The sequence below is a fragment of the Felis catus genome, chromosome D1 (assembly GCF_018350175.1).
Source record: "Felis catus isolate Fca126 chromosome D1, F.catus_Fca126_mat1.0, whole genome shotgun sequence".
Taxonomy (NCBI): Eukaryota; Metazoa; Chordata; class Mammalia; order Carnivora; family Felidae; genus Felis; species Felis catus.
In genome coordinates this window covers 107,379,888-107,404,386 of record NC_058377.1, presented here as the reverse complement: position 1 = coordinate 107,404,386, position 24,499 = coordinate 107,379,888, and the positions used below count along the sequence as shown (strand labels likewise).

The 24,499-nt window shown below is 60.9% G+C and overlaps 3 protein-coding genes across 7 annotated transcripts; 1 reads left to right on the top strand and 2 right to left on the bottom strand.

Moving 5' to 3' along the window:
• Positions 1–322: 322 nt before the first annotated feature.
• KCNK4 (potassium two pore domain channel subfamily K member 4) lies at positions 323–8,207 on the bottom strand. 3 transcript variants are annotated; one of them, XM_019812622.3, is made up of 7 exons: positions 7,749–8,207; positions 5,965–6,230; positions 2,942–3,065; positions 2,633–2,793; positions 2,248–2,434; positions 1,582–1,721; positions 323–877 (listed from the first exon to the last, which is right to left on the bottom strand). In XM_019812622.3, exons 2-7 carry the CDS (start codon positions 6,151–6,153, stop codon positions 473–475), a joined length of 1,206 nt encoding a protein of 401 aa, XP_019668181.1. In that variant the 5' UTR covers positions 6,154–6,230; positions 7,749–8,207; the 3' UTR covers positions 323–472. The 3 variants fall into 3 exon arrangements, with proteins under 3 accessions (XP_019668181.1, XP_023095766.1, XP_003993610.2); XM_023239998.2 differs by lacking the exon at positions 7,749–8,207 and adding an exon at positions 7,504–7,545; XM_003993561.6 differs by lacking the exon at positions 7,749–8,207 and having other exon boundaries at positions 5,965–6,887.
• Positions 8,208–9,362: 1,155 nt separating this feature from the next.
• On the bottom strand, positions 9,363–13,686 carry GPR137 (G protein-coupled receptor 137). 2 transcript variants are annotated; one of them, XM_023239996.2, is made up of 8 exons: positions 13,548–13,686; positions 11,996–12,367; positions 11,856–11,905; positions 10,903–11,128; positions 10,634–10,783; positions 10,380–10,508; positions 10,155–10,273; positions 9,363–9,832 (listed from the first exon to the last, which is right to left on the bottom strand). In XM_023239996.2, the coding sequence occupies exons 2-8, from the start codon at positions 12,350–12,352 to the stop codon at positions 9,673–9,675; spliced, it is 1,191 nt and encodes a 396-aa protein (XP_023095764.1). In that variant the 5' UTR covers positions 12,353–12,367; positions 13,548–13,686; the 3' UTR covers positions 9,363–9,672. The 2 variants fall into 2 exon arrangements, with proteins under 2 accessions (XP_023095764.1, XP_006937528.1); XM_006937466.5 differs by lacking the exon at positions 13,548–13,686 and having other exon boundaries at positions 10,155–10,246; positions 11,996–13,375.
• Positions 13,679–24,283, top strand: BAD (BCL2 associated agonist of cell death). Of its 2 annotated transcripts, none has more exons than XM_006937465.4 (4): positions 13,679–13,812; positions 14,605–14,799; positions 23,047–23,240; positions 23,786–24,283. In XM_006937465.4, exons 2-4 carry the CDS (start codon positions 14,613–14,615, stop codon positions 23,909–23,911), a joined length of 507 nt encoding a protein of 168 aa, XP_006937527.1. In that variant the 5' UTR covers positions 13,679–13,812; positions 14,605–14,612; the 3' UTR covers positions 23,912–24,283. The 2 variants fall into 2 exon arrangements, with proteins under 2 accessions (XP_006937527.1, XP_003993607.1); XM_003993558.4 differs by lacking the exon at positions 13,679–13,812 and adding an exon at positions 14,208–14,331.
• Positions 24,284–24,499: the final 216 nt, after the last annotated feature.

Genomic DNA, 24,499 nt, shown 5'->3' with positions numbered 1-24,499 from the left:
GGTGGCCCTTTCGGGTGCACGCGTGGCGGGAATGGGGGGGGGGGTGGGGGAGGGAGGAGGCCCGGCCTGGGGGTCGCAGCAGGCCTGGCTTGCCCCGGAGGCGGCCCGACGCAAGCTCTCCCACACCCACTCGCGTTCCCGGAGCGCGCACGCCCGCAGCGGTGCAAACTGTTTTCGTTTATTGATGCAGGCTTTGAGGCACAGTCGTGAGGTGTTGTGAGGGACGGGCCCAGCCGGGACAGCGAGACAGAAAGCCTTGGGGGGTCTGCAAATGAATGAAGTGAGGAGAGGGCCAGGAGCCGGGCGGGGGGGGGGGGGGGGGGGGGGAGGGGAGGGTGGCAGACAAGCAACCCGTAGCTTCCTCCCCAGGCCTCAGTCCGGTCGAAAGAGGCCTCTTTGGTCAAACAAGCAGAGCATGCCAGGGAGAGCTAGAACGAAGCCCTTTGAGAGGCCGAGGCCGGGGGTCCTGCCCCTACACCGGCACGCCTTTTTCCCGGGGACGCCCTGGGCCCCGCGGCCGCACGGGCTTCCGGGGAGGGTTAGGGGGGCGACGGCGACCCCGTGGCGCGCGGGGCAGCGCGCAGCCACGCTCGCTCTGGGTATCAGAGGACTCGTCGATGAAGGCCAGGTTCTCGCTGGGGTAATCCAGCGCGGAGGCGGTGGGCGGGGTGGGCGGGGACGGCGGGGTGGGCGGCTCGGCCTTCGCTGGGAGCGCAGGGGACAGGGGCCCGCCGGCGGGCTGCGCTGGGCACGGCGGTGGAGGCAGGAGTGGCCGCTCCTTCTCCAGCGGCGGTGGTGCCGTGGGCCCGACTCTCTGGGTCACCCGCGCCGTCACGGTGCCGGTCCAGCTGGCGGCCTGCGCCGTGAGGCCGCCCATCTGCGCGAGGAGTAAAGGGAGTCCTCGACCGGCCGCGGGTCCTCTACCGCCTCCGCAACCCCGGGAACCTGACCCGTCGTCAATCAGGCACTGCCCCTCTTTTCCTCCTGGTCCTCCTGCCTCAGCCCTCCCGAGCGAGAGAAAAGGCTCATCAACCCAGCTACCCACTCTCCTCTCCTCCATCGGAACCTAAGAGCCCTCTTCTCCAGGAGCTTTTCTAGAAAGCCCCAGCTTTATTTCAGCCATCCTTCCGGTGCCCCCCAGAGACCTTTGCGTCTCTTATCCGGCTCCTCCGCCGGCTCAGCCAGTAAGGTGACACAATACCGGTCGCCCAGTTAAATGTGAATTTGGATAAACGACAAAGTAAATGTCGATATGTGTATATCCCTCCCATGCAATATTTGGGACACGCCTACACTGAACTAGTATTTGTTATGTATGTGAAATTTACATTTAACTGGGCTTCCTGCTTTTTGTTTTGTTTTGGTTTGTTTCTAAATCTGGCAACCCTATCCAAGAGAGCAGAGATGGAGTCACCAGCAAACCGGCCCAAGTTTAACCCTCTGTCCCTGGGCCGGGCGCACTCAGTCCCTGCCTTGAGAAGCCCACGCTCTGGAAGGAAGGCCAACGGGTCGGCCCGCTGCTAGGGTACAGCGCTTCAGCGCCACGGCGCAAGCGCAGCGCAGACCCAGGGGCGCGCCTACCTCTGCCCGAGTGCGCCGGGACACTACTCGAAGCCAGTTCCCGATGGTGGTGAGTACTGAGGCGAAGTAGGCCAGGCCGAGCAGGATCCAGAACCACACCAGCGGCTGGTAGGCTGCAGAGTTCTGGTTGGGGCTGGCGCCTGGGATACCACCGGGGAGGCCAGAAAGATGTTGATTGTGGGGCAAGCGTTATTAAGCCTGTGAGCTGCTGGCTCACTGCCCCTCTTCCCAGCTCAGGGAGAGGATCCGCCCTCCCCAGGGCCAGGGGTATGCGCTAGAGCGTGTGAATGCATGCACGTTGAGTGCACGTGGCTTGGAGGTGTGCCAGGTAAGATTATGCAAGGGAGCGTGCTCGCGTGCAAAAGTGTAAACGTCTGTGAGGAGTGCACATATATAATATAAATGTGACGCGTGTGAGGGGTGCGCTTAACATATGTGTGAGCATGCGTGGGGTGCGGGCATGCAAGAATGTAAGGGCGTATGAGGTGTTGCATAGGTGCACAAATGTGAAGGTACATTCCGTGAGTGCGGGGAGGGATTGGAGCGAGCGCCTGTGAGCTCACGTACACCACATGGAATTTGGAGGGAGAAGCGAGACTGCAGTCCCCCCCCCCCCCGCATCAATTAAGTGGCTAGGGAAGTGCAGCGCAAGAAAGGTGGCCTCACCGGCCACATAGTCCCCGAAGCCCACCGTGGTGAGCGTCACTACGACGAAGTAGATGGCCTCCAGCTTGCTCCAGCCCTCCACGTAGCAGAACACGAACGTGGGCGTGAGGACAAAGAGCAGGCAGCCAATCAACAGGAAGAGCACCGCGGATAGTATTCGCACCAGCTCCGGTGGCACGTGCCACTTCTGCAGGGAGGAGCAACGGCCCAGAGCCAAGAAGTCGCCAAAACCTCCGCCGTCGCGCCCCACACCGGCTCCTCCTCGAGCCCGCGCGCGAGGCTCTCGCGATCTCAGAGGCCCGCGCGCTCCCGGTGCCCGGTTGGGGACGTAGGGCAGGGTAACCCCAGCGTAACGCAAGGGCGCGCAGGGCGAGGAGCAGCTCACCAGGAAGATGGCTTCGATGTGACCGATGCCGCGGCGCAGAGAGGAGCCCAGCCGGTCCCCGACCCCTGCCAGCAGGATCCCGAACAACGGGATCCCCACCAGCGCGTAAAAGATGCAGAAGAGCCGCCCGGCATCTGTGCGCAGGGCCGCGTTGCCGTAGCCTGGGCAGAGGGAGCGTGCAGGAGGTCGAGGGGCTGCCTGGCACCCACCTTCCTCCCTCTGCATTTTCCCCCTTGAGAAAGCCCAGCGGCCCCCTTGCCCCCCGCCTCCCCCCTCCCCCCACTCCACATGCTCAGTCCCCTCCCCCACCGATGGTGGTGATGATGGTGCCTGAGAAAAAGAAGGCGCTGCCCAGGTCCCAGGCTGAGTGGTTGCTGTTACTGGTTGAGTTGGTGTCAGGGTCCGCACCCCCTCCCAGGGCATCAGCCACCTCCTGCAGGACAAGGCGCAGAAGGAGGAACCTCAGTCCTTCCCTACTGTCCTGGCCAACCCCCTGGCCCTCCAGTCTCCAGAGTGGTTTCCTCCCTACCCCTCCCAGCTCTCCCCTTCCCCCTGGTCTTCCTGAGGCCAGTCCCTCAGAGGAGACATTGCAGATTGGGCGGCCCAATTTTGTTTGGCCTCCACCTTGTTTTAGAAGCATTTTAGTCTTCTGTCCCTTAATTTCACAGCAAACGATTGCAAATTTACAGCGGTCAGGAGCACAGACCCGGCCGCAGTCAGCCTGGGTTTAAATCTTGACCTCAGGCAAGTTAACACTGTGCCTGTTTCTGCCCCTGTCAAGTGGGGATGATGGTAATAGCACCTACCTCAGAGGGTTGTGAAGAGTTAAAGCACTCGCAACAAATTAAGCCCTGTGTATTTGTTAACTCAGTCCCCAGTGGTGATCATGCCCAGTGATGTCCAGCCCACCATTCCCATCTCGGCTATGGAAGCTGAGTTTGAGTTCCTTGCCTTAGAAAATCTGATGGAAGTCAGGGGCCCTTCCCCCAGGAGGGTTCGGATGCCATCAGATTTTGCATCCAATATTTGAAGGTTCGTGGACACACAAGCCCCCGCCCACCCTGCTGAAGTCCAAGCCAAACCCTGTGCTACCTAGTTGGTCCTCCATAGATATGATTAGATTAATGAAGTGGCCATGTGTCTGTCCCTCCTGCCACCTTGTAGGTCCCTCCAAGGCAGAGTCCGTGTTTTGAGAGTATCTGCCTTAAGTGACGGAGGAGCTCTTACCGAAGGAGCACAGAGCCACCGCACAGGGCCATGGAGGAGATCATAAAGCACATTCTTTCTCTCTGACTGCAATCCTCATTAGCAAGACCCATTCCAAATTCATCTTCTTAAGGCGACTGCCCCCAATCCTCCGTAGCTCCCTGCTGTCTTAGCATAGCATCCAAACTCCCAGCCCAGCATTCAAGTCCCTGTTCCCAACCTCCTTTTGTTCCAGTCTTCTCTCCTGGGGCTCCCATTGGGAACCCAAGCTGCCGTGACTTTACCCCCAGATTTTGAGATGATCCCATTTTCTGTCATAACAATTTTTAAATGAAGCCAAGAAGTGAAATGTATGATTAAAGTGATTTGATTTTTATTTTGCAAGACTTTTCCAATAAATTCACTACTTAGGGGGAAAAAAATCCTTTGTCATCCTGTGTGTTCTAATTTTTGCTTCCAGTGACGAGGCATCTGCTAAACCCAAGCTCTGCAAAACACTCTGAGCTTTCCAGCTTCCCCGCCTTTGCCCATGCTGTTCCTCTGCCGGTAGGTCTCTGGCAACCCAATCGCACATCTCTAAATCCTGTGCCTCTCACCTGCCTCCGGTCAATTTCCAGCTCCTTCCCAAGGCCCCTGGCTTCCCCCTCAAAGCCCCCAGCACCTACCCCAGGGCCCGGCACACAACAGGTGTTTAACAGAGAAGGGAGCAAGGAAAGTTCCCTTTCCATTGAATCCCACAGTAACCTGTCCCTGGATCTGTTCCCTCGTCCCGAAGTGACATCCTCTCCGGTATAGCCTGTACCTGCACCTGTTCCACCCCCTATGCATTTCCCTGGTCACCCTATGGTGTAGAGCACAGCACCTAGCAGCCAGTAGGTGCATAATTGCTGCCTCCCTAATTGTGGAAGAGAAAGCAGCTGTCGCCCACACTTCTAATTTCTGCCATTCCTTTTCTTCTTTTTTTATCCAGGGAAAAAGCATTTCCACTGTGGAGAAAAAATAGGTCAGATTCCCTCCCTCCCTTCCTCTGCCCTGTGGTCTGGCCAGACACATTCTCCTGCCCGGGCCTCTCTGAGCCTTCCTCTGCATTCTGGAAGTGTCAGAGAGGACGTCAGGCCGCCTGTGTCCCGGCCCCACCCTGCCCCTCATCTCCTGGTCCTGCCACCTTGGGAATCAGCTGGAACACGGAGGCCTCCGTGCGTGCGGATGGCTCCTCCCTCCGAAAGAACAGGCGGAGAAAGAGGGGGACTCTTCAGTAAAGTAATAAACATTAATTTATTAACGTGAGACCTTGGAGGTTTTACATGACGTCGCTCAGAAATCAGAGGAAGCGACGAAGGTGCTTGCCTGACGGTACCCCCAGCAGGCTGAAGCCCAGCGCTGTTAGTCACTGAACCCAAAGCTGACCCCACCCCTGCCTTGCCCCTTCCTCCAGCCTTCTCATCATAAGCCCCGTGCGCTGGCGGTGAATGGGGTGCCTAACCTGGCATCCCTGGCGGCAAGCTTAGGGGATCCCGGAACCCTCTGAAATCACCCGGACGTGTTTACATGTGCATTTTTCCAGGGGTTAGGGGGCGTGTTCAGTGTTCTTGGGTGTCTCCAAGGCATCGGTGACTCCGAAGCAGTAGAGAAACCAGTGTGGCGTGGCCAGGTTTAGGAGACAAAAATACTGCGCAGGGCGTATTTATTTTTAAAAACTATTCGCTGCTTAGTGGCTAAAATTCACAAGTATCCAGGCGCCCTGGGTTTCATCTGGCAACCCCTGAGCCGGTGAGGTAGGCCTGTGAAAATGTGACATATCTCACGGGCTCCGGCCATTTATTCATTTCTTCCTTCACTCGTTCCTTCACTCAACCACCGTCAGTCACACCGAAGAAGACAGTCCAGGGGCTCAGTCCAATGCCAGGCACGGCCAGGCAAATCAATGCCCCCATGGCCGCGATACTGAAAACCCAGAGAGCCGGATCCCAGCCTCTGGCCTGCGCCCTTCAGCAGCACCCTACCGTCAGGGGGTGCCGGTCTGGAAGCAGCAACCCAGCGCGGGGCCCCCACTGGCATGCAGCTAGTTTCGGGGGGCAGGGGGGGTCACAGGTGACTGCTGAAGGGGTTCCTGCCCACCCACGCACCTTGATGAAGAGCCCCAGGTCCTGGTCGCTCACACATGGATGGGCCCTCAGGAACTTCTCTCGGACCTCCCCCAGCTCCCTCTGGGCCTGCTGCTCGTGGGGCTGCTCCAGGGCCTGGAACACCAGGGCACCGGATACCAAGTAGAGTAGGACCAGGGCCAGCAACGCCAGTAGGGTGGTGCTGCGCATGGCGCGCCCAGGGGCCCGGTTGACTCCACTGCCCGCCTGGGGAGGCCGGGCAGGGGGCTCCTGGGGAGCTGTGGTCACTGTGGGTAGAACCAGGGAGGCCGGGATCAATAACCTGGGCTGCCACCCCCACACCCTCCTCTTCCAACCCCCACACACCCAAGGGTCCTCGGAGTCCCCAGTCCGACTGCCCATAGGTGTCCTATCTTCACGTCCCTCTGCCGGGACACTTGGGACCGGGGCACACCCAGTCCCCCCACCGCTGTCCTCCCCCTTACCTCCACTGCCCGGCCCTCAGCCCCTGTCCAGGGACTCCAGGACACGAGAAGAGAAGAGGGCACCGGGAAGGGAAAGGAAGGAGAGTGGAAGGGGGAAAGAGAGACTGAGCCTGCTGAGCGAGAGGCTGGACGAGCGAGAAAACACCGGGGGCCTGGAGGGGGCGTGAGGCAGCGGCTTCAGCGCAGGAGGCTGAGGGGGCGCGGAGGCGCGCGAAGAGAAGGCTGGAGAGGCCGGACCGCGCAGGGCGGGGACGGGGATGGCGGGTCCCGGCTCCTCCGCTGCGGCTGCGGCAGCATCTTCGCGCTTCTCTCCCCCCCCTCCCGCCTCTCCCCGCTCCGCGGCGACCCGCTGCGCCGGACGGGTAGCCTCCAGGGTCTCCCAGCGCCCCGCCGGGCTTTCGAGGAACCCAGGGGCGGGTCCCGGTCGCTGCGCAGAGCAGAGGCAGGGCGGAGGGGTGGGGGGTGGGGGGTGGGGGGCGGGGGAAGGGTGCTCGGTTCCGGGAAGGAACAGGGCGGGAGCGATAAGGGCCGAACCCGGGCAGCATCCTCCGGGACAGCTGTCAGCCCCCGGGACAGCGGGTGGCGGCGCCCACGCGCACACACGCGGGCACAAAGACCCGCGCGCCCACGCTCCTCCCTGCGGCTCCCGCCCGCCCGGCTGCGCGGGCCGCACGCACACGCTCCACCGGCACGCTCCCCAGACTCACGGGCACACCCGGACCCCCAGGGGCGTGCGCGCCAGGCCGAGGCACCCCAGAGGTCCACGCGCACGTGTGCACACACTCCCGTGCACACACCCAGGCCGTCGGGCCACCGCGCAGCGCTCGCCACCCAGACACGCTGCACCCCCGCGGTTCGCTCCCACCGCCTCCCGAGTCTTCCACGCTGACGCCTGGGAGCGTGCGGGCGGCAGGACGCGCGGCCGCACGACTCCCGGAGGCGCCCACGCGCGGGAGGTGCGCGCCCCGCCCGGCCCGGCCCGGCCCTCCCCCCACCCTGCGCACCCCTGCCGGGGAGTCCCGTCCGCGCCCCCGCTCCCGTCCCGCACCCCCTCCCGCGCCAGCCCCGCACTCACTGTCGGCCCCGCTGCGGCTGCGGCTGCGGCTGCGGCTGCGGCCCCGGCTCCCGCGCGGCCTCGCCGGTGCCGGCTGGGCCGCGGAGGCGGCGGCGGCGGCAGGGGCGGAGCGGGCGGCCGCCGGGGCTGGGACCCCCCCCTCCCGCCGCCAGAAGCCCCCCTCCTTCCAAGTTTAACCCCTCCGGCGCCGCGCCTCCCTCCGTGCCGCGCCCTTGCCGCCGGCGCCGGGCCCTGCAGCACCTTACCTGCGGCCGCCCAGCCCCCCAATTCCGGCGGATCTCGGCAGGTGACGGGCCGAGGAGCCCGAGAGGGCCCGCCGCTGGGTCCGACCTGGAGTCTCAGACCGGAGTCCTGGTACTGCCCCGTCGGCCATCCAGTGTGGCCAGCGGCACGGCCCCAGCCTGGACATCTGCCGGCTCACCTCTCCGGACAGGCACCACGCTAACCTCCCAGCGTCTCCCAGCCCCATTATGGCCCTCAACTCCCCGCCCCTGGGGACAGCCTGGCCCTTGGGCTCAGCGCTCCTGAGGGAGGCGGCCCCGCGGGACAAAGGGGTGGGCGATCCACTGAAACAACCTGGAATTGGCTGAGGGAGGACTGGGACCCGGTTCTGGAAAGTCATGCTGGGGCACCTCCTGTCCCTCCTCATCCCTTGGTCCTCACCTCGGTGGCTAGTGCCAGGACTCCCCCCTTCCTCCCCCGCCCCTCGCAGCCTGAACACCCAGGGTTCAGGCAGGTCTTGGAACTGCTCCCCTCTCGGTTCTCACCCACTTCTTTGCAAACCCCGATCTCTCTCTCCCCAAATCCTCTAGCCTGGGGTCCTCAGCCCTCACAGTGGGTGGTTTTGAGCCTGGGCTCTAAGGCTGACCACCCCCTACCAGGAGAGGGCGCAGCGGGTTACTACGTTCCCAAGAGCCTCCCAGTCCCTACTTACGGAAAAGGGATGATTAATTATCACCTCGGAGTGCTGTTCTGAGCATTAAAGAGGTATTTGTAAATGCTCAAAACAGAGGCTGGCACACACAATAAAGTGCCCTACAAATGTTAGTTTCCTTTCAACAAAAAGGGACCGTTCAGCTTCGAGCTGACTGGGAGTCTCAGATGCCCTCTCTGGAGGCCCTGAAGATCTGATGCCCAGGATAATCCCAAGTGAAGTTTCCAGACAGGAGCAGTACTAGGCCCCCAGGAACTACGAGGAGGTGTGATGACCAGGTACGTGGACAGGAGAGAGACCCTCTGATAAAGGAGCCCCAGCCATAGGGCAGGTGACAGGCCAAGACTGTGGCAGCAGAAAGCAGTGACTGCGGTATCAGGGGCAGCCAGAGAAGGAGCCCCCAGGGCCACCAGGCAGACTATGTGGGGGCGGCCCAACTATCTGGCCACTTCCACACCTGATAGGGAGGTGGGGGCTCCTCAGTCCCAGGCCAGGTCCTTCCCTGGCCCTGAATGCCAGATTGGGCAGGATGACAGGGAAACGGGGTTTCCAGAAATCCTAATGCAGCAAGGGTAGCCGGCATATGAGACACACGATCATCGTGCCGCAGGACCCAGGAGGGGGGACACGGCTCCCTGACCTGGAGACGAAAGACTTCATAAAGGAGATGACATTTGAAGCAGGTTTTGAGGAAAGAGTAGAAATCGTTCAAGTGAGGAAGAGACCGGAGAGGGAACAGGCTCTCCGGGCCTCCTTTCCCCTTGGACTGCAGGCTCCTGCCTCTCCCTGCCCACCAGCCTAGGTGGTTAAGTGACCCCTGCCCAGCCCAGCCGCTCCCTCGGAGGGCCGGGGTCCGATCAGCCTTCGACCGAAGACGCGATGGTGCAAGGAACACGAAGCAGACAACTGACAGACCGTGAACGGATGAGGGGCACAGACACTGTTTATTGAGCGGCAGGTGCAGGAGAGGTAGCTGGCTCCAGTGTAGCAGCAGAGGCGGCAGGTCATGCCAAGGTGCTGTAGGGCATCTGGCAGCCAGGGCCATGCCCCCCATCCTAGGGGACAGCACAAGCTCACTACGACAAGAGTAGCCAGGAGCTGGCCAGGGGAAGAGGCGGCCACAGCCTCCCATGATCCTGGGCAAGAAGCGGCAGGTGAACTTGGCACGGGGGGGTGGCGGGGCCTGGGATGGGAGGACCGGGGTCTGGGTGTTCTGGGGGGAGGACAGAAGGGGATCACGTCTGCGGGGTGGAGTAGAGACTGTGGTGGTGGCCACCTGGTCCCAGCACCTGGGAGAAGAGCAGAGGAGTGGTCCGTGTCTGGCTGCCCCCGCACCAGGCTGGCTCCCGCCCGATGGCGCCATACCAGCTGCCGGAGCCTAGGCTGCCTGACATGCTGCAGGCAGAGAAACAAGGGTCAGTCCCAAGGCAGTGACCGGGGCCACACTCACAGCAGCTGGGGGAGGGAGAGAGGCTCAGAACAGGGCCCGGTGCCCCAGCTTTCCAGCGCCCAGGGCCCGAACCCTCTGGACTGCGGCAAGCTGCATCTCGGGGTGGGAGGTGGAAGCCAGAGGGGACCTTACCTAGTACAGACAGGAAATGGGGGCCATGGCGGGGGTGGGGTCAAGGGGAAAGTGGCAAGACCAGGCTCTAGGTCCCCACGGTTCAGCAGGGCAGGCGGGCAGGCCGGAGGACCTGAGGGAGGCCAGGGCTCCTACCTGGTGCTCTCGCTCCGGCCACGCTCCCAGGAGCAGCCCTCATCCTCACAGTGCCCGGCCCGGTCGAAGAAGTAGGAACGGGAGCCAAAGACCTGCCCATTGAGGATGCGGCTGGTGCTCTGGGGGAGGAAGCCGCCATCATGCTTTCTCCCGCCCCACCGCTGGCTTCCCGCCAGACCCCAGCCCAGGGATTCCCAGTGTCCACCCCTCGCCACTGGCCCTCACCAGGTCCTGCGGGGGCCGGTGCACCCGGAAGAAGCCCACCAGCAGGGTGGTGGGCAGCAACTCCCACACAAAGAGGATGAGGCCAAACACCAGGTAGCCTTTGTTCCCCAGGTCGTTCACCAGGTCCGCCTAGGAGGGCAGGGGGTTGTGTCAATCCACGGTCGTGCTGGCGGGGGCACCCGGACAGAGCCGAGGCCAATGGGGGGCCGAGAGCCATGGCTACTAAGGAGGCAGCAGACGAGCCGAACGCCCACCTGGTCAGAGACGTTGTACCAGTCATAATCGAAGGCATCCAGCCGGCTCCGGGGGGCCAAGGCCAGGGCTGCCAGGTTGTAGCAGGCCCGGCTGGCATAGAGCAGGACCATGGCGCCACCCATCGCAGCCGCCTGGCACACACTGGTCCCCTGGCACAGATGACAAGAGGGGACCCTCAGGGAAGGGAGGCTCCAGTCTCCTCCCCACCCTGAAGACCACTGCACGAAGACCCCGAAGGGCACCCGGGTATCGGGGCTTGGGGCCCTACCTTGGCCTCCAGGTAGATGCTGGTGGAGGGCGCCCGCCGGGCGACAAGGCAGAGGCAGGCGGCAAGAGACAGCGCGCAGATGACAAAGAGGGAGTCGCTCACCAGGACTCGCACCAGCAGGAGGGCCCAGGGCTGTGCCCGGCGCCGGCGGGACAGCACAGCACACAGCACATTCACCAGCAGGAAGAGCAGCGAGGCCCCCACGAAGGCCCCCCGGACGGCCAGCCTGCGGCCCACAGCACAGTCAGCCCCAGGCAGCCGTCCCTAGCGCTCACTGACCACCCGAACTCCCCCGGGAGACCCTAGTTGACGCCAGGGTCAGAACCAATCCAGGCCGACGCTGTCTGCACCCCGGCTCTCCGGTTTTACAGAAGGGGAAACCGAGGCCCAGTGAGGTCAGGTATGACTGACACCTATGACACAGTGGACTGAGCACGGGACTGAGAGTCGAATGTAAGCCCTGACTCTGCCTTCCGCCGCATCTATGACCTTGAACGTGTGGCTTTACCTTGCTGGGCCTCAGTTCCCTCATCTCTCAGATGGGGATAATAACAGCCTCACGGGTAGGTCGTAAAAAATGTTTGTGAAAGCTCTCCCTAAACCGTAAGACGTTATACAAATGACAGGCTTATCACCGCCAGCCAAGGTCACCCAGAAGTGGCAGTCCGGGGCTTGCAAGGGCTGGAGCCTCCAGCCCTTCTTCTATCACGGAAGACACTGGGACCCTCTCCCCTCACGCTGCCATCACCGTTTCCATGATGGTTGCCCTTCACGGGTGCAATGCCTTTGCCGGGCCGTCTGCCGCAGGTGCCTAACTTTTCCAAGCCCTTCCACAAACACCTCCTAACTTGTCCTCGCCTCAGCACTGCACAGGAGGGGGGCAAGAAATTGGACACCAGCCTGGTCCCTAACCCCTGGCCTGGCGGGTGTGCCCACGTGTCCCATGTACTTACAAGCCTCGGCTCATCTCCGGCCGGCGCTTGGCCTTGGCCTTGAACACAACCTGGGAGCAGAGATGCCCATCATTCCTTCGGGCCCTTGGGGCTGGCCACCCCGCGGCCCACCCCCTCCCCCCACCCGTTATCATGGTTACCTGGGCAAAGTAGAGGTTCATAAGCGTCAGCGTGAAGAACTGTAGGCAGACAGGGCAGCAGTAGAGAAGCCAAAAGGGCAGGGGTCCCAGGCGGTTGGCTCGGGGGGTATCTCGGAAGTAGAAGGAGAAGAGGGTGGTGCGCAAGGCAGCCCAGAGCAAACAGAGTGCCAGGAACACCGTCTGATAGCTGAGGCGCTTGTGCCCATATAGAAGCACCAGCCAGAGTTGGGCATAGACGGAAAAGAAGAGTAGGGCGTACAGGGTGGTGTAGGCCGCAGTCAGCCCCAGGGTCACGGCGGGAGGCAGCGCAGGCACCAGCCCGGCAGCAGGCACCAGGCCAGACAGGTTACTCTCCATGTCCGGAAGGGAGGCCTGAATCCCAGAGAAGGAGATGGAGGGGCTGGCAGGGGGCCAGGGAAATAAATATGGAGGGGTGGGAGTTGCAGGGTGCAGCGACAGAGACGGGGAGCTCAGGAGGAAAGAAGCTGCGACTGGCCAGGCCCTTCCTCCTCAACAGAGGGACCCTGCCCTTGCAGCGGGGCACAGGCAGCCTGGGGCCGGGGCCCCTCACTCTGGGGCGTGGAAGGACAGTCCCTCGCGAGGGCAGAGGCGGGAGGTGGGCAGGGTCTCCTCCCCGGGCCAGCCCCAGAGCGGGGTGAGGGGGTGCAGAGGCTGAAGGACAGGGGTCCCTGGCCTTGGTCGTTCGAGTCGTCTCGGCAGGAGGGGGAGAGCCGAGAGATACCCTTCGGCCGAGGGCAGCGGCCGCTGCGGGTGGGGCGCTCACCCCCCAGCTCTCCCCCTCCCCAAACTGGGGGTCTCTCTCCCCTCCAATAATCCGGATTGGGGACGGCCTCTGCCTTCTGTCCTCGGAATTCCGACGCTGCCCGCACCCCACCCCCCACTTCATCCACTCTCCAGCCTCGGGGGGCGGGAGGAGGCCGACGCCGGGTCCTCGGGACGCCGCCGGGGGAGCCGGCTCTGGTCGCTGGGACCCGGGGCTCCGGCTCCCCAGCTCCCCGGCTCCCGCTGCTCCGCCCCCTCCTGCGCCTGCGCCTGCGCGGGCGCCGTTGGCTACGCTAATCGCGCAGGGTCTGGCCCCACCAGCTCCGCAGCTGCGCGCCGAGTCGCGCCGCGCCCGGCGCGGAGCCGTTCGAGAATTGGCGCGAGCTGCGCCGCCGGCGGGCGCCCGGGGTTACTAGAGGCAGCGGGAGGCCGAGACGCTGGGGCGAAAGCGCAACCGACGGGCGCGCGGGTGGGCCGTGCCCAGGGACGGCGGGCCTTGTTTGTTTGGGGGGCCGCCAGTTCCCATGCTTGTCTTGCCCATCCTCAAATCGAGAGCGCGCCAGCCGGCCGGGGCGGGGGGGCGGTAACGACTTCCCCTCACCGGCTCTCGGAAGGAAACTTCCGCCCACAGCCAAGATGGCCCCCGGGCCCCGCCCCCCCCGCCCCCCCCCCGCCCCCCCCCCCCGCCCCAGGGCTTAACCCGCAGGGCCCCGCAGTCCCCCGGAGGCGCGCCCGCCCCACGCCCTGGCCGGCCGCGGTTCCCGCTCACCTGGCCGGCTGCCCTCCCGGCGCGAAGCCCCCGCGGGTCCTACGGTCACCCACAACGGGGCCCCCTCTCCTGCGCCGGGGCAGTCATCCTGCCGGGGAGGAGGCTCCCTCGCTTATCTCGAGCTCTCCAGAGCTGGCGCGGGGAGTGGTGCCCCCGAGGCGGGCGGTGCGAGGTTTCCACTGTGGGGGAAGAGGGAGCGGGACTTCCCGACCCGGCTACCCAGTCCACTCGGAGCAGGGACAACAGCAACAACAATCGCATCCAGGTAGAGCAGTGACCACAGCAACAACGAATGCATCCGACGGCTGAGCTTCGGCTGAAGCTTTGCAAAGTGTTTTCACCCACAGTAGTCACCACTCGGTTTACAAAGTTCACTGGCTCCTGAGGGAGGTGTCATTACCCCCATTTTACAGGAGTGGAGACTAAAGTCCAGGGGGCTGAAGGGCTTGTCAGCAGAAGCTGGTCTCCGGGTTTCAAATGGGGACCCCAGAGAATCCCTTATCTGCTCCCACACACGTCCCAGGCCCAGGGATGTCGGGAACTGAGCAGCGGGAGGCGAGGAAGGGACCCAGGACGAAGGCGGTAGGCAGGGAGCAAGTCCCGCGGCGGGGGCGGAGACTGGGTCGGAAGCGGCCACGCCCCCTGGCCAGCCCTGGTGACATTTCAAAAGCTGATTGGGCCGGGTCGGTGACAGTTCCCGTTGCCCAGGCAACTAGGGCCGGGCTCCCTCAGTACTGGAGGGAGGCGGCAGGCCCGGGTCAGGGGCCTCGAGATCGGGCTTGGGGTAAGACTTGTGGGCCGTCACCTAGGGCAGGTTGGGCCGGGGCCTAGGTAGGGGCCTGGGACTACTTCACAGCACCAAGGCTCCAAAAGAGGAGATTTAGGTCGTGGGTGGACAGGCCGAGCGAGCTGCCCAGCTAGAGACGGGAGCCCGGGAGGCAGGGTGGACCTGGGGCTCTAAGGTGGGAGACAGAACCAGAGGTGTCTGCTGTCCCCTCCCTTCACCGAACACCACATGCCCCCTGTGTCCTGACTACCTCCTGTCTTGCCCCCACAGCCCAGAGCATGTTCCAGATCCCAGAGTTTGAGCCCAGTGAGCAGGAAGACTCCAGCCCTACGGATAGGGGCCTGGGCCCCAGCCCCACAGGGGACCGGCCCCGCGGCCCTGGCAAGCACCAGCGGACGACCCCAGGCCTCCTCGGGGAAGCTGGTCACCAGCAGGGGCAGCCCGCCAGCAGCAACCACCATGGAGGTAGGTATTCACCCCCCAGCCACCTGCCTGTCCGCCTTGGCCTTGCCCTCAGCCCAATGACTCTCTGCATGCCAGCCATATCCACACTCACTGGGTGGCTGTGAGTAAGTCCCTGACCTCCTCTGCACCTCAGTTTCCTCTTCTGTGAAACAGCAAATGATCACCACCATTGTAGGGCTGTTGGGTCGATTAGCAGAAATATATAGGAAGCACTTAATTATAGTGCCAGTGCATAGTCCATGGTCAAAGAGTGTAGCCGTTAGTGTAGGACCAGGACAGAGATCACCTAGAGGCAGGCAGCGAGCCAGAAAGGGGAAGTGACTTGCCTAAGGTCACACTTATCTGGCTGTTGGTGGGAAGCAGGGCTGGAAGACGCCAAGGTGCCCTGCCCTTGGCTTTGCATCTTGCCTGAAATCGCGCCTGACCCCCCCCCCCCCCCGGGTATGTTCTTTCCTGCCCTGTGGCTCACACCCACACTGGGGCTATCCTTGCCAGTTGCCAGGAGCAAGTGACCCCAAGAGACAGACAGCCCTTCCAGGACCAGCAGGTCTGCCCACACCGGCCCAGGGGACCCAGTGCTGAGACGGAAGGATGGAGAGCAGTGGCCGTTTCTCAGTAGTGCCCACCTCCCCTGCGCCCAACATAGGTTTGGCGCCTGGGAGAACCATAGAGACCCGAAAACAAAAACTCCTATCCCTGACCTGCTGGGGCCTAAAAGACCCCATCCCCATTTCCAGGAACAAGAAGGCTTCCTGAGTCCTCCTGCCCAGCCTGCACGCACGCGCACACTTTGTCACGCTGAACTCCACAGACTTTCTTTAACTTCTTTTTTTTTTTTTTAATTTTTTTTAACGTTTATTTATTTTTGAGACAGAGAGAGACAGAGCATGAACGGGGGAGGGGCAGAGAGAGAGGGAGACACAGAATCGGAAACAGGCTCCAGGCTCTGAGCTGTCAGCACAGAGCCTGATGCGGGGCTCGAACCCACGGACCGTGAGATCGTGACCTGGCTGAAGTCAGACGCTTAACCGACTGCGCCACCCAGGCGCCCCTCTTTAACTTCTTTAACATCCAGATCTTTGCACTCACTGTTTGCTCGCTGCAGAGCCCCCACCTCGCTGTTGCTCCTCATCCCCTAGATCAAGTGCTCAGTTTCTTCTAGTTGAGCGGGGGAGAGACAAGCCATAAACAAACAAACACACACGTGATATGACAGACGCCGCGAGGCAGCGCAGGAAACAGTCATTCCTTTCTCTTTGGAACCCAGGGTTCCAGGGGCTGGGGGAGTGACTCTGACTGAGGTGGTCAGGGTCAGCCTCGGTGAGAAGCCACAGTGGAGCAGAGGTTGGAAGTGGTGAGGGGTGCGCCCTGCCCCTATTTGTGGAAAGACAGATCTGGCGGAAGGAGGGGCAAATGCGGAGGCCCTGAGGGCAGGACACCGTCTAGGCTCCAAAGGGGAGGGGAGTTGGAGAGGCAGTGAGGGATTGACGGCGGGGAGGGGCAGCGGGGCCGGGCCTCAGAGGCCAGTGTAAAGACCTGACTTTCACCTGGAGCCGAGGCAGGGTGATCTGATTTGGGCCCCAGAGCACCACCAGGGCCCCTGTGTTGAGACTAATCCGCGGTGGGGTAAAGCAGCGCGGGGCCATCAGGGGAGGCTGCCCCTAGAGCCCCTTCGAGGGAGGATGGTGGCCTGGGAATAGCGGGACCCTGGGCTTATTCTGAAGGTAGAACTGGCAGGGTTTGCCGACCAACTGGACGCGGGGCGTGAGGGAAAGAGGGGAGTCAGGGATGGCTGCCAGGAGTCTGGCTCGGGCACCCGGGAGGACGGGGTGGCTCCCAAGTCTGGCGGAGCTGCGCCCAAACCGGGAGCCTCGTTTGGGCCAGGTCAGGTTAGAGGTGCCTTGTGGGCACCCAGCTGGAGGTTTCCAGCAGGGATATGGCCAAGGCGGGATTTGTAGGCGCGGGAGTTGTCCGTCACTGATGCAGCGTTCTGGGAGGCCCAGGGAGCGAGTGTAGACAGGCAAGGGCCTGGGCCGGGCCCGGAGCTTGGGTCTTCGGAGGGCAGCAGCCGAGGAGCAGCGGGAACGGGCGGCCGTCTGGGAGGGAAGCCGGGGGCAAGCAAGGCCTGCGCGGCAAGCGGGTGCTTCTGTCCGGAGGAGGCCTGGGAGTCGCGTGCTGGAGTTGCCAACGTGGGGCCTTTGCAGTCTGGGTGGCGAGGTGGCTGGAGGGCTGACCTCAGCTCAGCGGCGAGGGACAACGGGAGGAAGCGGTGGAGACAGAAAGGAGAACCCGCTTTGGGCAGCGGTGCTCCAGGAAAGGGAGCAGAGAGGTGGGCAGCAGCCGAAGGCCCAACGAAGGTCAAGGAAGGGTTTGTTTACTTTTTTTTTTGTTTTCTAGAAAGGGAAAAGAAAATAGCACGTTTAGGAGCTGATGGGAGTAATCCAGGAGCCAGGGGACTACTGGCTGCAGGAGAGAAGGCAGGCTAGCTGGAGTGATGTCCTTGAGTAGGAGAGAGGGGGTCCGGTGCCCGGGGAGGGGTGGCTCAACTAAACACCGGGCAGCGGACATGGGTGCGTGCGTCGTGGTGGGTAGATGCTTCGTGGAAACGAGTAGAAGTCTCTCTTGTGGGTGCTTCCAGTTTCTCCAGGAAAGGAAGCCAAGTCCTGAGCCAGGAGTAAGGATGGGGGTTGAAGGAGAGAGGATCAGGTTTAAAGTGATCGACTCTCCCCAAGCGCGAGGTACGGAAAGCGTGCTGGGCAGCGTCAAGGGCGCCACTGGGTTTTGCGGCCGCGAATTTCGGCGGAGGTGGCCTGGCTGTGCTCTCCTCCAGGCGCACTGGCGGCTGGTGGGTGGCCGTGGGGGCAGGCAGGGAGCTGGAGTTTCACCGGAGCTGTGTCTGCCTCAGCCCAGCTAGGGAGGGGTGCTTGCGGGTGTCTACAAGGGCGAGAATGGTCGGTGTGGGGTGGAAGCTTGCCCCGGGAATTCTAGCATCGCCAGAGTGGGCGACCGAGGTGGGGGGGCCAGCCAGGAAGGAGGTGGGAGGCTGGGGGTGGAGTTATTGAAGGTCCTGTCCACGGGGCTGAGAGTGAGGCCAGGGCTGGAGAAGGAGGGGCAAGGAGCAGGTGGCTGTGAGGGGGGAGGACTCCTTGGATCCCGCGGATGAATGAGGACAGGGGGTGGGGGTGCCAGAGGGGGCACAACCTGAGAAACTAGATGGGGAAGCGGGGAGTGAGAATAGTCTGAAGCAGCAATAAGGAGTGGAGGGGCGTGTGAGGAGGGCAGCAGGGGAGAAGGCAGCCATGGCACGAGAGGGCTGCACAGGAGTTCTTAAACTTTTGACTTAGTTTTCAACATCTAAAAAGCAAATGAGGGGTGCCTGGGTGGCTCAGTCGGTTAAGATCTCTGACCTCGGCTCGGGTCATGAGCTCAAGTTCAGGACTTCGAGCCCCGCGTCAGGCTCTGCACTGTCAGTGCAGAGCCTGCTTGGGATTCTCTCTCTCTCTCTCTCTCTCTCTCTCTCTCTCTCTCTCCCCCTCTCTCTCTGCCCCTCCCCCAATCGCGAGCATGCTCTTTCTCTCTCAAAATAAATAAACGTTAAAAAATAAAATGAAGTATGGGGCACCTGGGTGGCTCAGTCGGTTAAGCATCTGATTTCAGCTCAGGTCATGATCTCTCGGGTCGGGAGTTCGAGCCCCGCATTGGGTGAGCCCTGCTTCTCTCTCTCTCTCTCTCTCTCTCTGCCCCTCGTGGATTTTCTCTTCTCTTTCTGTCCTCCTCTCTCGCTCTTTCCTCCCGTCTGCTCCTTGCTCACTTGTTCCTTCTCTCTCTCTCAAAAGTAAATAAATAAAATAAAAAATAAAAAGCAAGTGATTTCCCCATAAAAGATCCACAAGTGCCAATGGCCTGCCCGAGCCACAGCCCCTGGACCCTCCAGACGGGCAGAGTCCTGTCACTCTTCATATTCCCTGACCCTTGGCCCCTGCGGGACTGGACTGGAAGTGTCTCCGGGGCAGGGATGCAGCCACGTCTGGGGCTGTGACAGCCTCAGCGCATAGCCCAGTGCCTGGGACAGGCAGGTGGGTGGCGAGCTGTGGGTGTGTGGACGGCAGAGAGGGAAGGAAGGACGCCCAGTGGTCAGACCGCAGGGTTCAGACGTCAGTCCGTCTTCTGTTAGCAGGTTGAGCTTGAGCAGGCTAGTTAACTGTGTGTCTGCCTCAGTTTTCCCATATGTAAAATGAGAAGAGAACTAGTCCTCCCTCATCGGGTTGTAGCGGGGATCTGCTGAGTCAATATGTGGACAAGAAGAGTAGAAGTTAGAACGAGAATGTATGTATAGGCCTTGAAAGCCACACCGAGGAGTTTGGACTATACCTCCTGGGCAGTGGGGAGCCATTGAAGGCTCCAGGCAGAAGACAGATACAGTTGAGTTTAGAGCAGGGGTTGGCAAACCACAGCCACAGGCTAAATCCCTTTTTTTTTTTTTTTTTTGGTCAGCCCATGAGCTAAGAATGGCTTTGCTATTTTTGAAATTTTAGTAGAATACACGAACATCGCCAATTATATATTGTTTACAGCTTCTTCCGAGCAATGACCCCAAAGCTGTAACAGAGACTGTGTGGCCTGCGGTGCCCCGAATGCTTACTTTCGGGTCCTTTATAAAAAAACATTTGCCAGCACCTCCTTTAGAGTGTTTTCTGATCTCATCCGCTCTGAGCAAGACGGGTTGTGTTCTTTGCAGGCCAGTAAGGGATCTTTGTACCCCAAATGACTTTGGGGTGGACAGGGAGTCTGGGCTGAGGCCTGCAGGTGCCGGGCGTGCTACCCACTGGCGGGGTGAGCAGTATGTGAGCCCCAGCCCGTAGTAGGGGGCAGGATCCAAACCAGCGCTGCCTAATGGGAAAGCCTCACTGCCTCACGTTGCCTGGAAACCACGGTTTCTGTTTTTTCGGTTTTTATTTATTTATTTTGAGTCAGAGAGAGAGAGAGAGAGAGCATGTGTGAGAGTGCCTGTGAGCAGGGGAAGGGCAGAAAGAAAGAGAATCCCAAGCAGGCTCCTTGAACCGATGAACCGTGAGATCATGATCGAAACCGAAATCGAGAGCCGGACCCTTAACCGACCGAGCCACCCAGGTGCCCCAGGGAACACCACGATTTTAATTTAATTAAGTGGGTCAGGATGCTCTCAGAAGCCTGAACGTGGATGTGTCCAGCCCCACACGCTGACCCTGGAGCCCCCTGGTAAAGAACTTGAAGCTTTGCTGGGGCTTGGGGTTCCTGCAGCCAGAGGCCTCTCCCGCTCCCCCAGCCCCGCCTCAGGCGGGCTCTCTGAGAAAACGGTGTGAGTGGAAGAGCCCCAGCAGCCACCCAAGCTCACCCCCAGACCCCCCAGGCAGAAGCCACGCCCTCTCCCACCCACTTCACTTCCCCAGAGTGGGAAGAGGCCACCTCGGCCCTGCCCAGGGATCGCGTGTGGCTGAGAACTGATTTGAGGGTGGGATGGTTCAGAGTGACCCCAGGGAATTCACAGAAAATTCTTCAGTTGTTGTTTTTTGGGTTTTTTTCCCAGTAGAGAGAAGGAGACTTTTAAAAGCTTAGTTGAAAAAAAAAAAAAAAAAAAAAAAAAAAAAAAAAAAAAAAAAGCTGTTTATACAAATGATCACCATTTAACAATGGTTGGATTGGCATTACTAAACCCATGGCTCTGGTAAAAAAAACGAAACAAAACCCTACCCCTAGGATGGGCTCCCGGTAGAGCTGGCACTCACAGAAGGCCCAGAGGTGTCCTCCCCACACTGGACCCCCAGGGTGGCCCACGGTGCGCTGTTGGGAACCTGGGGCACGAGCATTAAACATGGGGGCTTTACGCCCCGGAGCCAGACTGGTTGGGTTTGGATCCCAGCTCTGCCACCTAGTAGCTGTGTGACATTGGGGCAGTTACCTACCCTCTCTGTGCCTTGGTTTTCTCCCCTGTAAAATGGGGGCTGTGAGGAACCTTCCTCCCAGAGTGTGCTGGGGATGTAATGAATTGACACACAGGGAACACCTCTCTTGTTCTGGTTCCTGGGCGAGGGGGCAGTGCCCAGACCAAGTGCCCCCCTGCAAGCCATTCACTTTCTGAGTCTTGGCCCTTGTATCTGTCACGTGATGGTCCCAGGTGTGTTTTATTTTTTTTTTTATTTTTTTTATTTTTTTTTCAAAGTTTATTTATTTTTGGGACAGAGAGACAGAGCATGAACGGGGGAGGGACAGAGAGAGAGGGAGACACAGAATTGGAAAGAGGCTCCAGGCTCTGAGCCATCAGCCCAGAGCCCGACGCGGGGCTCGAACTCCCGGACCGCAAGATCGTGACCTGGCTGAAGTCGGACGCTTAACCGACTGCGCCCCCCAGGTGTGTTTTAAAAGCCAGCAAAGAACAGCGGGTGTTCCTTGAGCGCTTAAGCTGGCTGTGTGACCTCCAGCCAGTTCCTCACCTCTAGGTGACTCCGTTTCTTCGTCTGTCATATAGGGAGGACTTAATGTCTGCCTCACTGGGAAGCTGGGAGGCTTCGGGACATAAAAGGGGCAGAATATGGTGCTCTGCTGGTCTCATCAGTTGTCGGGGTGGTCCTCGGAGACGGGGACTGCCCCCATGTCACGGAGGAAGGGCAGTGAGGCCCCAACAGGTTAGGACAGGGCCCAAGCTCACAAAGCAGGAATCTGGCGGAGCCGGGGCCCATCTAGCTACGGACCCTTGCCTCTGCCTGCTCCCCACAGAACCGGACAGTGCCCCTCAGATGGGCCTGTTCTCATCAGGGGTCTTTCTATTCCTGACTCGTCCAGACTCGATCCCCGATGCCGATTTCCGATTTAGCTTCCTGTTCCCCACGTCTACCTTGGAGCTCCCACCTGCCCTCCAGGCCTGGACCGTGGTGAAGCTCAGAACAGCCGGGAGCTCTGATCCCTCCTCTTAGCCTAGGCCGTTCCGGATCCGGCATTTTCTTCCCTTCTCGCTTTCTTAGCCATGTATCTGGAGCTGGGCCCCATGGGGGCCCTGCAGCCCCTGAAAGTGACCCACAGGGCTTTGTGTTAGGTTCTTGGCGAGAGGATGAGACACTGTTATCCCCTGGCCTCAAAGCCTGGCCTAAACTTTACTTCCTCCAAAATGCCTTCCCTGACAGATGTGCCTTGCTGTGGACGCCAAACGTGTCCCCCTGCGTTTGCTCCGTGCTGTCTGGCACTCTATTAATGTAGCTCTGGGGTTTTGCTCCTGGGAGTGGTTCCAGGTCTCTGTTGGTCTGGATACGGGGGTGGGGTTGGCAGGAGTGGGGGGACGGTACACAGAACACAGGCCAGACAAACTCAACACGGGGAGGTAGCTGCGAATGCCTTCGGCTTACACTTTCGCACTCTATTTTGGGACCTTTACACGGCCACTAGTAGCGGATGGGTTTGTCCCCACACAGAGGTAGCACGTGAGCTCTGGGAGTTGAAGGGTGGTCTGACGAGGGAAGAGGTGTAGCTCAATGGTTAATTCGCCGGACTCCAGTTGCCAGCCAACCTCTAGGGACTTCGTGAGAGCTTCACATTGTGTGACCCTGGGCAAGTCTCAACTCTCTAAGCCTCCGTCTTCTCATCTGTAAAATGGAGGCAGTGTTAGTACTCACTTCTTAGGATGGCTAGGAGCATAATGAGGCTAGCACACAGTGAGCGCTCCATAATCATCACCTTAAGAAGTCAGCAGACCCTTCCAGACTCATTCTCCAAAGCAAGTGCTTTGGGAGGTACAGATATGTTGCTGACAGGTTCTTGTTCCGGGGGGGGGGGGGGGGGGAGCGCCTAAGGTCTCCCTAGGCCAAGACAGTGAGACAAATGGGCACCTGCAGATCACTTGCAGAACTGGAGTTCAGCCTTGACTCCTCATCCAGGGGACTGGTCCCCAGAAGGGCTGGGAGGGCCCATGGTCTTGCGCTGAAAACTATACTACTGATTTCCTTATTTTGTGCTAGACACAGAGGAAGGCCATTTAATACACTAAGGGCCTGGGCCCATTATTGGGGTTCAATTAAGATTTGTGGGATTCACGAGAAGTTAATTTGAATCTTCACAAAAGCCCCATGAGCTTCGCTTCATTTACATACGAAGGAACTCAACGGGGGCTCCGACGACGCGTACTGTGACATCCGCGGGCGGGGAGCTAGTGCTGGGGGCTTCGGCAAGGCTGGGGGCGCAGAGGAGTTGAGATTCACATCGCCCCCGCCCCCTGTGCAGGCGCTGGGGCTGTGGAGACCCGGAGTCGCCACAGCTCGTACCCCGCCGGGACCGAGGAGGATGAAGGGACGGAGGAGGAAGAGCCCAGCCCTTTCCGGGGTCGCTCGCGCTCAGCGCCCCCCAACCTCTGGGCTGCCCTGCGCTACGGCCGCGAGCTCCGGAGGATGAGCGACGAGTTCCAGGGCTCCTTCAAGGTGAGCGCCGGCCCGAAAGCATGTCGGGATCTGTAGTTCCGGAACGCCTCTTCCCGCTCTAGTCGGACCCTTCCTGAGTCCCGTGGCATGCCGGTATCTGTAGTCCAGGTCGTGCTTCAGAAAGCTAAAGCTCCTGGGTTCCCCAAATCCTTGGGGCACGAGGCATGCTGGTATTTGTGCTCCCGGTCGGCCCCTTTCGGATATCCGGGTTCTTAGGCCTCAACTAAAGAATTAGTTTTTTTTGAACTGCCCTCCAGTCTTCTAGATGCTGAGTCTCCGACTCTGGCGCTTACAGGGTCCTAGGCGTCCTCTCCCCGCACCCCTGGCATAGTGTCTAGGATCTAACCAGTCTCATTCCTAAGAGCCCAAGCGATCCTTCGAGCTTCCTAAAGTGGTCAGGAGGCCCCCTCGGTACACGGCATGCTGAAATCTACGGTCTGTAGGTCCGCCGCTTCTCAGCGGTGGGATTCCGGAGGTGGAGGGCCCCGACTCGGGATGTCAGGAGAAGCTAACTCATGTAACCCTTTCCTCCTCCCACCCCGAAGGGACTTCCACGCCCGAAGAGCGCGGGCACAGCGACGCAGATGCGGCAAAGCCCCAGCTGGACGCGCTTCATCCAGTCCTGGTGGGATCGGAACTTGGGGAGAGGAGGCTCCGCCCCCTCCCAGTGACCCGTCCCACAGCCCGACACTCCCCGCTCCCGGCGCCGGCGGCGGCCATCTTGGGTGTGGGCGGAAGTCGTTTTGGCACGACTTCTGCAAAAAAGAAGATCGGTCCTTTCCTTTTCGAAGGAGGCGATCTGACCCAAACCTGATTCTCTTCCGGTGTGTGCGAGGAGCATGGAGGGTTTGGGCTCCGTCGGAAGTTTTGAAGTTTAGTCGCCCTTAGCCGCCGGAAATGGCCCCGTGACCCCGCCCCCGGCGCGCGCCAGCGCCAAGTTGCAAGTCCGGGAAACCCCAACTTCACCAGAACCCTCTCCTCCGCGGTATCGGTGCGGGCCATCGCTCGCAACGAAGCGTGCTAATAAAGCCCGTGTTTGTGCCGCCGAGTCTCCCCTCTCCGTCGCTTGGGGCTTCGCAGGCAGGGGAAACGCTAGCGCGGACAGTTTCGAAAGATGCCGCCGTCTTACACATAAGGGAAAAGGAGGCTCTTTTTGAGTGACATCCTGGAACCGAGACCAGGAAGGGGTCCATGCTGCGACCAGAGCCAGGGCTGCCTGGCCTCGGGGACCTCCAGGCCCTTATCTCTAATATGGTCAT

Bases quoted from the DNA above. Each gene is read 5' to 3' on its own strand.
- KCNK4 (XM_003993561.6), bottom strand. From the start codon at position 6,345: ATGGGCAGTCGGACTGGGGACTCCGAGGACCCTTGGGTGTGTGGGGGT. The intron at 3,066-5,964 runs GTGCGTGGGTGG...CTTGTCCTGCAG, and splicing joins ACCTGGGGCTCTTCATCAAG to GAGGTGGCTGATGCCCTGGG. The intron at 1,722-2,247 runs GTGAGGCCACCT...GTGGTATCCCAG, and splicing joins CTTCGGGGACTATGTGGCCG to GCGCCAGCCCCAACCAGAAC.
- GPR137 (XM_023239996.2), bottom strand. From the start codon at position 12,352: ATGGAGAGTAACCTGTCTGGCCTGGTGCCTGCTGCCGGGCTGGTGCCT. The intron at 10,509-10,633 runs GTGGGCGTTCGG...CTGCCCTCCTAG, and splicing joins GGTACAACGTCTCTGACCAG to GCGGACCTGGTGAACGACCT. The intron at 9,833-10,154 runs GTAGGAGCCCTG...CTCTGCCTGCAG, and splicing joins GGCCGGAGCGAGAGCACCAG to CATGTCAGGCAGCCTAGGCT.
- BAD (XM_006937465.4), top strand. From the start codon at position 14,613: ATGTTCCAGATCCCAGAGTTTGAGCCCAGTGAGCAGGAAGACTCCAGC. The intron at 14,800-23,046 runs GTAGGTATTCAC...CCCCCTGTGCAG, and splicing joins CAGCAGCAACCACCATGGAG to GCGCTGGGGCTGTGGAGACC. The intron at 23,241-23,785 runs GTGAGCGCCGGC...CCCACCCCGAAG, and splicing joins AGTTCCAGGGCTCCTTCAAG to GGACTTCCACGCCCGAAGAG.